The sequence below is a fragment of the Poromitra crassiceps genome (assembly GCF_964638095.1).
Source record: "Poromitra crassiceps genome assembly, chromosome: 8".
NCBI classification, from domain to species: domain Eukaryota; kingdom Metazoa; phylum Chordata; class Actinopteri; order Beryciformes; family Melamphaidae; genus Poromitra; species Poromitra crassiceps.
Genome location: NC_139629.1, coordinates 5,656,877 through 5,670,760, shown reverse-complemented (window position 1 = coordinate 5,670,760; position 13,884 = coordinate 5,656,877). Strand labels below are relative to the sequence as shown.

The following is a 13,884-nucleotide window of genomic DNA, read 5'->3' as shown; positions in this document are numbered from 1 at the left end:
TGCACATTCTGTATTGTCACGGGGGGGAAAGTGCTCTCGCTCAAACGCTTTCCATACCACTTCTTCTGCTGGGATCCAGCTCAAGCGTATAGTCATAAATCAAGTCACTGAGGCTTATCGTTTATATTTCCTTTGTGACCATCTCCTTCAGATTTTCTCAAACAGAGAAAGGACTAGAAAAATACTTCCTAGTTGTGCTGCTCAGTTGACTGAGCTGTTTTCACTGGCGTTCCCTGTAGTTTTAAATCAGCAAAGCCCAAGTGAAAAATTGGATTCTGTCTTTGATTCGCTTATAGTCGGTAAACAGGATGTGCCCTTTTCACAAATGTGAAAGGATTTCACATAAATATCATGCAGCATTGGCTTGTTGAAGCAGGAAACCATGTTGTGTGATATTATCCTTACAGTCATAGCCGGAGTTTGACTTTCTTGCTTTGGGGGGGCCACTTCTGCAGGAGTCAGAGGGAAAAAAATTGTCCGGCTGGCATCATCATGGTCTCTCTCTAATTATGGTTTAATAAGTATAAGAATGGAAATATAAGAAATAGCTTTGGCCTGTCAGATGTGACTGGGGAGGGCATTCCAGAGGGAGGGGCGGCTGCAGCAAGGCCCCCCTGTCACAGCTTTAGCAAAGAGATACCTGTGATTCTTGTCAAAGTGGATATAAATTGTATGATCATATTCAGCCAGACAGTGAGATGGAGATTTACAATGGTGAGCTTTATTTATTTATTATTATTTTTAACTACTGGGAGGGCCTGGGCCTGCCCCCCCCCCTGCCCCCCCATTAACTCCGCCCATGCCTACAGTATTATTTATAACCATATAAGGACCAAAGCTGTGATGCTGACGTTACTTGGCAGCCTGACTATTGGGTTTTGACATTGACTCAAGGGGGCAAAGGTCAACCTCTATGGAGCCATTTATCTCCCAGCAGGCCCTGTTTTCTGCTCTGGCTATCCTCAAACTCATGGTCTTTTCTGGCTCATTGGGGCTACAGTAAGCTATGAATAGCAGCTTGTCACAGCTAGTGACACTAGCTGTTCAAATAAATATTATGGACTTCACGATGTGTTTTGTTATCAGCAGGATCAAGTTGGTAAAATAGATGTTGACTCTAGTTATTCTTCATTTTCATTGAATTCACGAGGAACCTAATAGTATGATGTCAAACTTATTGGAGACCTAACTGTATATGGCTGTCCTTCATCATTCAAAATTGTAAACCAATGCGAGATCAGTTAGGGAGACAAAAGCAGTTTTATTTGATGAACGGGATTGTTCAAAAATCTATGCAGGCCCGCCGCACCCCATTACGCAGAGTACGCAGACTGCGTAGGGCATCATGTGACTGAGGGCACCAAAAAAAAAAAAAAAAATTTTTTTTTTTTTTTTTTTTTTTTGGTGCCCTCAGTCAGGCCACTCACTGAACAGCAGGCCAGGCGCTGCCTACTGGTTTACTAGTGGTTTTATTACTTTATTCAGGGTTAAAGTGGGTGCATCTCATTGTAAAATTGGAGTCGGCCCAAATTGGGCTTCAAACGGCCCAAATCTGGCTTCAACCGGCCCAAATCTGGCTTCAACTGGCCCAAATCTGGCTTCAAACGGCCCAAATCGGGCTTCAAACGGCCCAAATCTGGCTTCAAACAGCCCAAATCTGGCTTCAAATGGCCCAAATTGGGCTTCAAACAGCCCAAAAAATTTGCCGCCGCCCTTCGGACGCCGGCACACACGTCAGCCCGTATTGGCCTGGCCTGCTTGGTATCTAATGCCTGGCCTGAATTATGATCCCAGTCCGCCCCTGCTTGCATGTACAGTTTAACAATCGCTTGTTTGCTGACATGTACAGTAATTCTAACAATTGTTTGTTTGCCACATGTAATGTAATGTGAGATACACTAGTATCGTTCATAATTAATGATTTTGCAGTCTTTCGTTTGACAGTTATTGAAAGTTTTGCGGGGGGGGGGGGCACCACAAAACAATTACGCTTAGGGCACCCAAATGGGCAGCAGCGGCCCTGAATCTATGTTCTATTGGTTGGAATGTATATATATATATATATATATATATATATATATATGTGTGTGTGTGTGTGTGTGTGTGCGTGCGTGCGTGTGTAAATATATGAATATATATATATTTTATATTTTTATATTTATATTTTTATATCACACACACACACACACACACAGAGTGTATATATATTTAGCGACGTTGAATTTGGTGGACGCGTTTTCTGCCAGGACTCGAACTCCAGTCTCCCGCTTGAGTCGGCAATCTAACTCTCTGCGTGCCACGTGACCCATTCACTCAATGTACAGTATAGGTATCGGTATCGGTATCGGTTACTTGTGTTCAATGAAGTGTCTTTGATCACTTTGGATCTGAATGCAGAATTCACTTACAAATCGGCATTTCTCTGATAGGAAAACTGTTCAGCAGACGGCCTGGAGAGGAAGTGTCACCCCCTTGAGGAGGGATCCAATTCAAGCTTCAGAGGCTCAACTGCTTCCTTACTGTTCGTGCTGGAAGACAAAGTTGCTCAGGCAGCGGCCAATGTCCAGAATGCCCAGAGTGAGGTAAGGAATAACCAGCAGCTGGGTTAGGCTAAGTTAGGATGGTAGATGTGTTTTGAAGAGACAAAAGTCTGCACATTAGTGATGCGCGGATCACCCAGAACCCGGAACCCAGAACTATGAGGTCTAACTGGCCCGCCCCGCAGGCGGTCTGGGTTGGCAAATTATGAAAATATCGCGGGTGCAGGCGGGGCAGGCTCAGAACGTGACAAAGCAACATTCTAATATAATTGAGTTAGAGCAGTGAAACATGCAGAGTAACCCTTGGCTTTATTAAGACGTGCTCTCTCTCACACGTACACACAATCAGCGAGTCTGAAGCCGTCTGCAGTGCAGCTGCTGCACTAGTAAAGAAACGCTTCAAATGAGGTACCCTATGTGGTGCGGGCGTTAAAAAACCCTGACCCGCGCATCACTACTGCACATCGATCCATCCTGATCCTTCCCTTCTTCTCCCAAGGTCTCCTACATAGAGAACAGAATTGCCGCCCTGAGCGCTGCTGGCATGTCAGTGGATAAAGGCAAGAGAAAGGTAACACCACTTCAATCCCATTCAATTCATTTCTGGACTAGATTGCATTCACAGTACATAGCGCTTTTATCCAAAGTGCTTTACAATGCCTATAAATAATCACCCATTCATACACCGATCAATGGTGGCACGCTACCACGCAGGGTGCTGACGTAGCCATCGGGAACAACTGAACTGACCTTTTCACTCAACCTGCTGAATGAGAGTAAGTACTTTAGTAAGTTACTTTAGGAACTTTAGTAAGTACTAAAAGTGGTGACCGTTTGAATGGAGTTTGTAGCTTAAGTATGAAGGAGTAGTTGAGTTCAGAGGGCATGGTTTGTACTGTCGTCCCAAAGACTTACAGTATAACAGGAAAGGAGAAAGTTGACTGGGGTTCTGCCAGGTACCAAGCTTGCCCAACTGTTATTAGAGCACAGAGAAAAAAGCGGCAGGACTTATGGAAGGTCAATTTAAGGTTCAGTATTTTGCCTAATGACACTTCGACATGAGGAGCCGGAGATCGAACCACCGACCTCTTTTATCCGAAGCAATTAGTGGACGACCCGCTCTACAGTACCTCCTGAGCCACACATGGCCCAAATTTAATTGATTACATTTTTATTGTCAATCATCTAGACAAGAGCCAGTTTACAGAGATTGAATAGTGATTTCACTACAAACATCAATATAAATCTCCATTAATGCAGCATAAAAAAAGATTCTTATTAAATAGCCTGTATTACTGATCTCATGGAATACCCAAAACATCAACACATCACATGCATATTTTTTGGCAGGGCAACCGATGTGTTCACCCGTCCACCCACCTAGCCAATTTTTATTATAGGATAGGATAAGTGGAGCTGCTGGAGTCAGAAGTAATCTCATTGGTTGGTTTAGTGAACGACTTGATTTGGCGTTATTGGATTCAGCTCATGGTTCTATGGCCCATAGAGGTGTCAACTGTCAATCAACCAATAAGATTATTCTTTACATCCAGCTCTGTCTGTCTCCGAGAAATGTTTCTATAACTGAAACTTCATTCTGCCAAATGTGCAGATAGTCCATAGTATGTCATTGACACATCATATTTTATGTTTTGCCTGTTTTGTCTTGTCTTCTAGTCTGCGATCCCGATTCCATCAAGGAGACTCTCCCACAACTTTCCCACAAGTAAGAAAAGACACTGCTCCTGACTGACTCAAACAGCTTAACCTTGTTAACCTCAAGGAACATGAGTCTAGTCTGTGGGAATAATCCAGTCAAAGGAACGATTGCATTACGGGTTTAATTTGACTAAATGCTTTACATACGGAATTTGAAAAAGAAGCACGATCCGCACACCTTTGCAGCTCCCGTTTGAAGGTTTTTATAACGTGACTCTTCCTCAGACGCTTTCTGATGTCACAGAGAGACGCCATCTTTAAATACCCATACAACATACATCACGTGACATAGTTCACCAGGTGTCAAGTCAAGTCAGGTTTATTTGTATAGCACATTTCATACACAGATGCAGTTCAAAGTGCTTCACATAAAATGGATGACATAAGAAAATAAAAAAAGAGGATGAAATAGACATTTCATAACAGCTTTGTCTTTATACTGTAGTTTGGACATCAAGCATACCCTCTACTACTGGTACCTTGCGTCTTCTGTTGCCCGTACATGCCACAGCATTGGGTTTGCATAAAATCAGATAGAGGCAATTCAAAGTGCTTCACATAAGATGGTCGACACAAGAAAATAAGAGAATAAAAGAAGAGGATAAAATAGACATTTAAAAGCATCACAACAGAGTAGTTGCAAAAATAGTTAAAAACTTACAGAGGAATAAAACAAATCTTCTATCTGTCAGCAGTTAAAAGCGACGGTAAACATAAAAGTCTTTAGTCTATTTTTTAAAGTAAGTAAAGTTGGGGCAAATCTGAGGTCTTCAGGCAAATTGTTCCAGCTAGCAGAAGCATAGTGGGTGAATGCGGTCTTCCCATGATTTGATTTGATCCTAGGGACAGTTAGTAAGCTGGACCCTGCTGACCTGAGAGGTCTAGACGGTTCATAGCGTGGGAGCAATTCAGCAATGTATTTTGGGCCTAGGCCGTTAAGTGATTTGGTGTGAGTGTGAGTAATTCAACAATCAAATCATCATTTACATTTTTAAAATTATATATAAAGACAAAGTATATACAGCATATGTGAAGCACAAAGGTAAGCTAAGCACACATGTATGGAAATAGTACTAGGATAAGAATATACAATATAATATACCGCAATACAATTGCCCCAAAATAGTTTCTAGTCCTAAGGGCTCCAACTACAAAAGCCCACATACAGTACTCACTGTTGGAGGCGTCTCTATCTATTTACAAAATTTACATTTAAAATACAGGGATCAATGTAACATCAAATGTATTAGGACCAAACCACTTCAGAGACAGCACACTGCATACTAGAGCATAGAGAAAGGTGCTACAGTTAAGTTCAGAGAGAGAGAGAGAGAGAATAATAACAATAATGATGGAAGGAGGAGGAGATTCCCACCCTCTACTACACAGAAAGGGTCTGATATCAAATTCCTCCTTGAGGCCTTTAGGGGCCAGAGTGCCCAATGTATGTATCCAGAACAGTTGACGTTTAAGGAGCATAGTATTCATGTCACCCCCTCTGCGTGGATGTTTCAAAGCTTCCAACCCTATATATCTGAGAATTTAGGTATTGTGTTTTGCAGTAGAAAAATGTACAGACACAGGACTGGACGATACATTGTTTCTAATAGTGCTACGATGTTCAGCAATACGGGTTTTTAGAGGTCTAGTGGCCTGTGTGGCTCGAAACATCACGCTAATAAGTTATAACAAACCTTCAAACAGGAGCTGCAAAGGTGTGCGGATCAGGATCATGCTTCTTTTTCTTTGTCTAAAGTATTTTTGATCCAGCACCCAACCCAGTGCGTTTTTGGATGTGTGTGTCTTTTTTCCTTCTTTACATACAGAATTCCCCACTCAGACTTTCCAATAAACCTTATTGTCACTATTGAATTTAATAACGTACCACTGCCACCAAACAGGATATGGACAGTCCAATGTTGATGCGCAACTATCAGGTGACAAAAAGCAGATGTTCAACTAAGTGTCACTTGTCTATTTGGTGCATCTCTACAGACTATGTGACCCAGACTATGTGTCCCCAGTGCTGTAGTGGTAAAAAAAAAGGTGGGTAAACTATACTTTTGACTCGAGGCAGCTTTCTCACACGGCACCGGCAGTGTTATAACGGCGGATAAATAAGCTTCCGTGACCGATATACAAGACAAAATATGAGAGTATATAGAACAACTTAATCTGAATCATATAGCCCTATAAGGTATATCAGGGGGTTCCCCCACATTTCTGAGTAGCCAGCCAGATAGAAAAAGTAGCTGGCTATGGGATGGGCCTTGCCCCTCAAGGGGGGTCCGGGGGGATTCTCCCCCGGAAGATTTTTTTTTTACATTTTAAAGTAAAATTCATCAACCTGGTGCATTTGAGAGCAAAATGAACTACACACATCTCTAATGTGTTGTGACTTTACAAATAATTAGGCCTAAACAATCAATATAAAATGTATTTATTGAACATTTGTTGAATTTCTCCAGGTATGAAAAGTTAAATTATACAGTAGGTAGCCTACTTTAAAAGACCTTGTATGAACCCAGTATATACAGTTTGAAGAGTAATATAGTTCTTTCTCTCATACACACTGTACCTGTGATTGTCAGCTTCAGCTTTATAGCTAAAAGTGTGTAGACAGATTTAATCTGTGATTCTTGAATACCAATATATAATTCAAACCATGTTTCCCCTCAGGGATTAAGAATAAACACCATACCATACCATACCATACCAAACTGTCCACAAACACATTGGGCAAGGATAGGTAGACAACATACTGTACATGGAAATAAAAGTAGTTCTGCCACTCTGGCCACTAAATTTTAGTCAGCCAATATTTATTTATACAGATCTCGGCACAACAAACACCAGTATGTTTCTAGATAGTTTTCAACATGGTCGTATTATATAGGCTTTATACAGTAGCCTAGCACCTGGACTATTCAAGTCGACTCGCACGCACCTAATGTTACAAACTTTACTTGATCAGAGGGAAATCAAGCATGTTTCTTACACCAGTGATTCACTCTTCAGTTGTAAAACGGTGAGCCTATATGATTTTCCCCACTCCGGACACACATTTTTAACCAACCTTACCTATGTTCAGCTCTCCAAATGCGCATTGCGCATCGCTGGCACAATGGCACCGTTAAGTTGTTTGAAGGGAGCGCTGTCTGGGCAGGCAAGCACAGCTCGATAAAGGCACCAACGTGACCGGGGCCGTGTACCTTTCCCGCGGAGCGCTCCACAAAAATAGGCTACGGTTCGCGGAGATCCTGGTCAGTGCCATGCCCATGAGTAATCTTTTTTCTTTTCTTTTGGTGTGTGACGTGCTTGGCGTGGTCTCCGCATCAACGGAGTTTACGCGAACGTGTTAAAACTCGTGCAATAATAAGTGTGCATAAACGATTTAAACATGTGAGTAAACGATCTTAAAAGGTGCCTAAACGCTGCAGAGCATTGAAAAAGGTACGTAAACGCCGTTTACGTGCGTTTAGCCACCACTACAGCCCTGTGTGTCCCCAACTCTGACCTTAGCCTAACCCCAACCCAGACTTTAACCTCACCCCATTTTTAAACGTAGATGTATTTCTAACATTAACCCTAGCCTGAAGATTAGCCCTTGCCAGACATTTTAGTGACACATTATAGTAATTTAATAGGAAATTGAGTATCATCTTGGGGATTAGGCCCTAATTAAAATACACATATATTAATGAGGTCTAACATTTTGAAGTCTGCATTCTGCATCAACATTGGACTATCCAAATGACTAAAATTCCACAAGGAATCGGAACAAATGGCTAGAAAGTGGATGTGCAATGTAGCTGTTGTATGTTTCCAGGCCCGGGGGACAGGTTTGTGAGGAACTCCCTGTACACGGGCTCCCTGACTCAGAGGAACGCAGTGGTCAAACCCAAGACCGGGGCAAACTGTGCGGTACGACCCCCTCCTGTGGTGCTAGGTGCTAGATGCTAGGTGCTAGATGCTTGGTGCTAGATGCTAGGTGCTAGATGCTAGGTGCTAGATGCTTGGTGCTAGATGCTTGCTGCTAGATGCTTGGTGCTAGATGCTTGGTGCTGGGTGCTGCTGAGCTGAAGAGTGTAATTCCAAAATGATATATCCATTATCCATTTGGAAAAGGGGCAGCCTACTCCAATAATAATAATTAATAAAAAAGTATAGAGAGACTGCATGAAATAGGACATGCCCATCACGGGGGAAATCGTTCCGTTCACTCCCATAGACCAGCATCATTTTCCTTGAATTAAACATAGCTAAAAGCTGTTGTGTGGTGGGCTGCGCAGACAACAAATGTAAAAAATCGCCAGTTAAAGTTTTTTTGTACTCCTGAGCAAAACAAGGAAGCCATTGAGAATTGGCGAGAAGAAAAATGTGGATCTAGCTGTCAAGGAAGTAGTTCATCTTCCGTATATACAATCTTCTTGTGCAACACGCAACCGTGCACGCGACATAGGAGAATGCCAGGATTGGAGGGGGGCGTCCTGTTTTCCCCCGTTTTGGGCATGGTTTCTGAATGACGCGCTCCGCAGTGTCTCTATCAATAGCACAAAATTATAAATTTGTTTTTTTTAAGATAGTCGGTCACTTAAAGGCCGGCTTTTCCGTGGGGGATATGAATATATATTAAATCTCATGCCCCTAAGGTTTTCAAATCCGTTGAAATTTTTGAAATTGGTTGTTTACAGCCTGAGATATCACCAGAAATCCACTCTGTGTGTGGGGGGGGGGGGGGGGTGGTGGGGGGGAGGTGCGGGGACTCGAAATACTACATTTCCCACAATGCACTGGGCTCGCGTGGCCTTCGTTTCCATGCCCACCCCTCAGGCGTTTGGCTGATATCAAACTCCAGTAGGTGGCGGTAATGCACATATATGTTTGCCAACCGCCATAAAACTCAAAGAAGAAGAAGAAGAAGAAGGCTTCGACCAAAGAGCATGGAAGGAAAGAGAGGACACTCCGGCCATTTTTGGAAACAGAATGCGCCTCGCAGTGGTCAGCTGCGGTAGCGTGGGCCCCTATAATCAGCCTCTCTAAACAGTAACTCAACGGGAGAACACTCTAAATTTCGTGGATTCACATCTTTTCTGGGCGTACTGTAAATCTTGATTGAAGTGGTGTAGTGCAGGGATGTAAAACAACAACCATATTGTGGAAACTAAGCAAAATGTTTCATTTTTTTCTTTTAGTTTTTTCAAGATAAATAGTAAATGCAAAGGACCCGAGGTTAAAACCACGGCAACGCACTTCTGACGGAGTGGACGACAGCCGCATAGCTATTTATCTTGAAAAAACTAAACAAAGAAAACGACAAATTTTGCTTAGTTTCCACAATATGGTTGTTGTTTTACATCCCTGCACTACACCACTTCAATCAAGATTTGCAGTACGCCCAGAAAAGATGTGAATCCACGAAATTTAGAGTGTTCTCCCGTTGAGTTACTGTTTAGAGAGGCTGATTATAGGGGCCCGCGCTACCGCAGCTGACCACTGCGAGCCTGTGCGAGGTTCTTTTGGCGCTGTCACGCTTCCAAAAATAAAAAATGGCGGAGGCTGCTGGGCGCTGATGTTGCAATGGGGCAATATGGAGCTGTCAGTTCTTTCCATAAAAGTTCTTTGCTTCGACAATAATATATGGAGAGAAGAAGAAATAAATCGAAAATAAATCGAAAATAAATTGCCTCCAAATTGCACCAAATTTAAACTGAAGTATATATGTCGGGAGCTGTCTTCATAAAAAAAAATTCATGCATTTTAAGGCATTTTCGTAGGAGTTACGCACATCTGATGTTGTAACTATTTTCTGTAAAAATGTGTAAAAACGGGTACATTGCTCAGCGTTGATTTCGTTACTTCAACCCACCTACTACTAGATGTAAAATTTGACGAGCTTTCCAATGCCGCCAGTCACGTGTCTGTCCGTGCTTTCCTTCCCGAGAAAATCGTCTCTTTGCAAGGAGCTATGGAAAGCTAACCTAGCTACAGCAGGCTAGGTGGTCGAAAAAGATGGCTGCCTTTTTGTTTTTCTTCAGACCTCTGAAGGGGCGTGGAGGACCTCTAGAGGCGGGACCATGGCTCACAACAGTTGTAGTTCATAGGTGCACGACTTCCGCAAGGCGGACTTGGGCCAGATGACGCGAAACGCGTCGGCTGGCCCAAAAAATATGTGAGAGATGCTTGATATCTCTGGGAGTGAAGCTCCAATTTCAAAAATTTCAACGGATTCGAAAACCTTAGGGGCGTGAGATTTAATATATATTCATATCCCCCACGGAAAAGCCGTCCTTTAAGTCCTTGGTCGAAATGTGGTAACACTCTGACAGGATGTTCTCTACTTTAAAATGGGTATAGTTTTGGAAATGAACTAAATTCTCAGTAGGACTGGGCTTGGACTTCCTTTACTGGTTACTATGAATCATCCCCAATCCATCTATCCACCTGTTTGCCCATCTGTCTGTCATGTACAACATGTTGGAATGGATCCAGCTGATTGGGATTTTGATGAAACTTCGGGGAAGAATGTGCGTAGTTGCTCCATTCTGGCATGTTACCATGTTACACTGATTGGCCAAAGGAGGGCACTATAACATTTGTGTAATTGTATGTGCAGCTCACAGAATATATTGGAAATTGCTGATTGGATATTTACAAAACTGAGGGGAATAAGGGCGGCCACACTGATCCGTGGTGCCTGTCTGTCTGTCTGCGTTCATTTCTCTGTTCACTTCCATTCATTTTCAAGACAGCTGTTCGTCTGACCGTGGAGCACTGATGAAGCGTACGTATCCAGCAAATTTGCATACGTTTTGGACAGAAAAGTTCAAGAGGGCTGAACTTTTTCTGGATGGACGGATGGACGTATCGTCATCGTCCGTTTAGCCAATCAGAGTCGAGGAGGCGTTCTCAGAGCGGAAATGGCTGAGCGGGTTGTCCACATCGATATAACGTAATGTTATTTTACCGTTATAAATATCAACAACTAGCCAACAGATATCAAAGCTGGTGGGCTTCATGGAAACAGCATGACTCGAACTGGCCGACCATTACATCAATCTGGTCATTCAGTGGTGTTTTATTGCCACATAAGTAACATAGCGCACAGAGCTAACAGCTAGCTAACGCCAGCTTTCTTCTTCTCTCGGTTTATAGGCGTGTCGCTGACACCTTCAAGGTGCTTACCGCCACCTGCTGTACATGTAGGTTACTTGTACATGCAACGGACATACAGTACATCTATCCATTTTATAATTCTGTCCATTTTCTGACGGATCAGTGTGGCCACGGCCTAAATAATACATTTCATTGTTCTGTTTTGGTATTTTCAAAATTGCATTGATTGTCCGGCCTATGGAAGATTGGGGATGAAATGTTTACGGTTAGTTTTTGGGAGTCTATAATATGGCTCAAACGGATACGCTGTGCGCTTCTATGCTCACCATCACGGAGTTATTCAATCTAATGTTACATGTTCTTTGCTCAAGGTCACAATCTAAAGGGCTTTTTTTGTCATACCTGGAAGCGGCCTTCCCTTGAACTGAACCGTCCTAACGTTTTCTTTTGTAGATGTGCCAATGTGCAGACTTCTGTTTATTTTGTGCCACAATAACAGACATGGAGGCTGTGAACATAATTGATAACATAATAAAGAATGAGAGGGATGAGGCAAGAGAATAACAAGAGTGTTATGACCCTTTAACTTGCCTTGAATATCTCGTGGATTTCTCATGAACTTTCTTCTTTTAAGAGGTTATCTTCTTCAGCCTGACTAACAATACCCTCAAATGCTGCATAATCATCAACAATCATATAGACCCATTCCTGTTTTCAATCATGCGCCTCAATTGCTATCAATCTGTCATTCCCGTGATTTAATGAATCCAATCAATGCATGAATCAACTGATCACTCAATCATTCAATTAGCCAATCACTGTCTGGCTCTGTCTGTCTGTCCATCTCTCTCTCTCTCTCTCTCTCCCCGCAGAAACCAGTAATGGCACAGGGCCCATGAGGAGCAGGCTGCGCATCATGTGAAGCAGCATCTTACCTTCTCTTCATGTCAGGAATTTGTGAATATCTTTTCATTTATATATGGCCTGCTGGAGCAGTGTAGAGCCCACCTGCTGTGCATTTAAGAAGCGCTTTCCTGACATGGTCGGATACCAGTTAAATAGTTTCCAATTTAGTCTGAGATTTTCAGCACCCATCAACCTGTTTGGGATTGGTTTAATATAGTGTATGTCAAGGCAATTGTCTTTTTGATGTTATCGTGTTATTTTACTCAGTCAGGCATACTATATCTCTGCCTGAGCAGATAAACAGATATGATTTTCAAATACAATCCTTAGATGTGGGTAGATGCACAGTTGCGCACAGTAAGATGTGTGCACGCTTTGAAGACAAAAACTGTCTGAAACTGAAACAAGTTTGAAACAGCTTGCCATGTTTTAACTTTCTTAATTTCTTAATTAGGGATTGGTTCTGTAAAATCAAAGAAAGGTGATATGATTGTAAAATTTGAATGACATGATAGGAGCAAGCCTATAAAGTAACTGGTTACTTTATAGTATATGCCCAAGAATGGAGAACAGCAATAGAGAATATTATCATGCTTATATTTATGACATAATATTTAAAGAAAAACATTTCTATTATAGTGTATATTATGCTTTTATACGCCAATAGGATCTGTAAAGAGATATATTTAGGGGGCGGCTGTAGCTCAGGCTGCATAAAAGCAGTCGGTGGTTCGATCCCCACCTCCAGTCTGCATGTTGTCCTTGGGCAACATACTGAACCCCAAATCGCTCCTAATGGATGTGCAGCACCCTGCGTGGTAGCTTCCCACCACTGGTGTATGAATGACTGTGTGAATGGGTGAATGTACCTACTGATTGTAAAGCGCTATATAAATGCAGGCCATTTACCTTATATCTTTTCACTTTACTTTTTTCAATATAATCAATAATTTTATAATAAGAAATTGCACCTTACCATGGATATAGTGGCAAATTTAAAATGGAATGGAGATGCTCCTGAAATTGAGATTTATGTATCATTCTCCAAACATAACTTTTCCGGCCCAAATCTCAGTGAGGAAATTTTGAGTTTATCATTTTATTTACTTTGATTTCCATCAAGGTGCAGCCACATTGGATTGAATTGGAACAAGCAAAAAATAAAGTGAAATTAAAAAAATTAACACAAGGATGCAAACACAAACGGAGGCAGGAACTATTTTTATTTTTATTGCCATATCAATTGATTCTAACAGTGATTATCTGAGATTTCATGAGCCAAAATGATGATCTATATTTCAATAATGAGAGACTAGAAGGAAAGTACAATAAACTTTAATGATAAACAAACAACACTTAGATTTGGCGAATGACTCCATGGTATGATGACGCTCCTCTGAAGCGAGAGGAGGACGTCAGTGATTTATAGGATAGAGAACCCCCATAGGGAGTTCTACTGGAGTCATGACATTGGTGGTGTTCAGGGGAGGAGGAGGGGCGAAGCAGCAGCTACGCAGGAACAGCAGCTATATGGGTGAACAAACAGAGTGAGTTACGACTTGCAAGAGTCTTAAATAGAACTTCATTTAGGTGATTGGCCAAC

At 42.1% G+C, this 13,884-nt stretch overlaps 1 protein-coding gene across 1 annotated transcript in view; it reads left to right on the top strand.

The window, feature by feature from the left end:
* The window catches only part of LOC310781655 (melanophilin-like), a gene marked incomplete at its 5' end in the record, with an annotated part of 67,975 nt that extends 55,594 nt beyond the window's left edge, over nt 1-12,381 (top strand). The window contains 5 exons of the mRNA XM_083642254.1: nt 2,430-2,582; nt 3,040-3,111; nt 4,218-4,266; nt 8,089-8,183; nt 12,248-12,381. Of these exons, the coding sequence (XP_083498380.1) occupies nt 2,430-2,582; nt 3,040-3,111; nt 4,218-4,266; nt 8,089-8,183; nt 12,248-12,274 (396 nt within the window). The 3' untranslated portion in view covers nt 12,275-12,381. The remainder of the gene's footprint in view (nt 1-2,429; nt 2,583-3,039; nt 3,112-4,217; nt 4,267-8,088; nt 8,184-12,247) is intronic.
* Nucleotides 12,382-13,884: the final 1,503 nt, after the last annotated feature.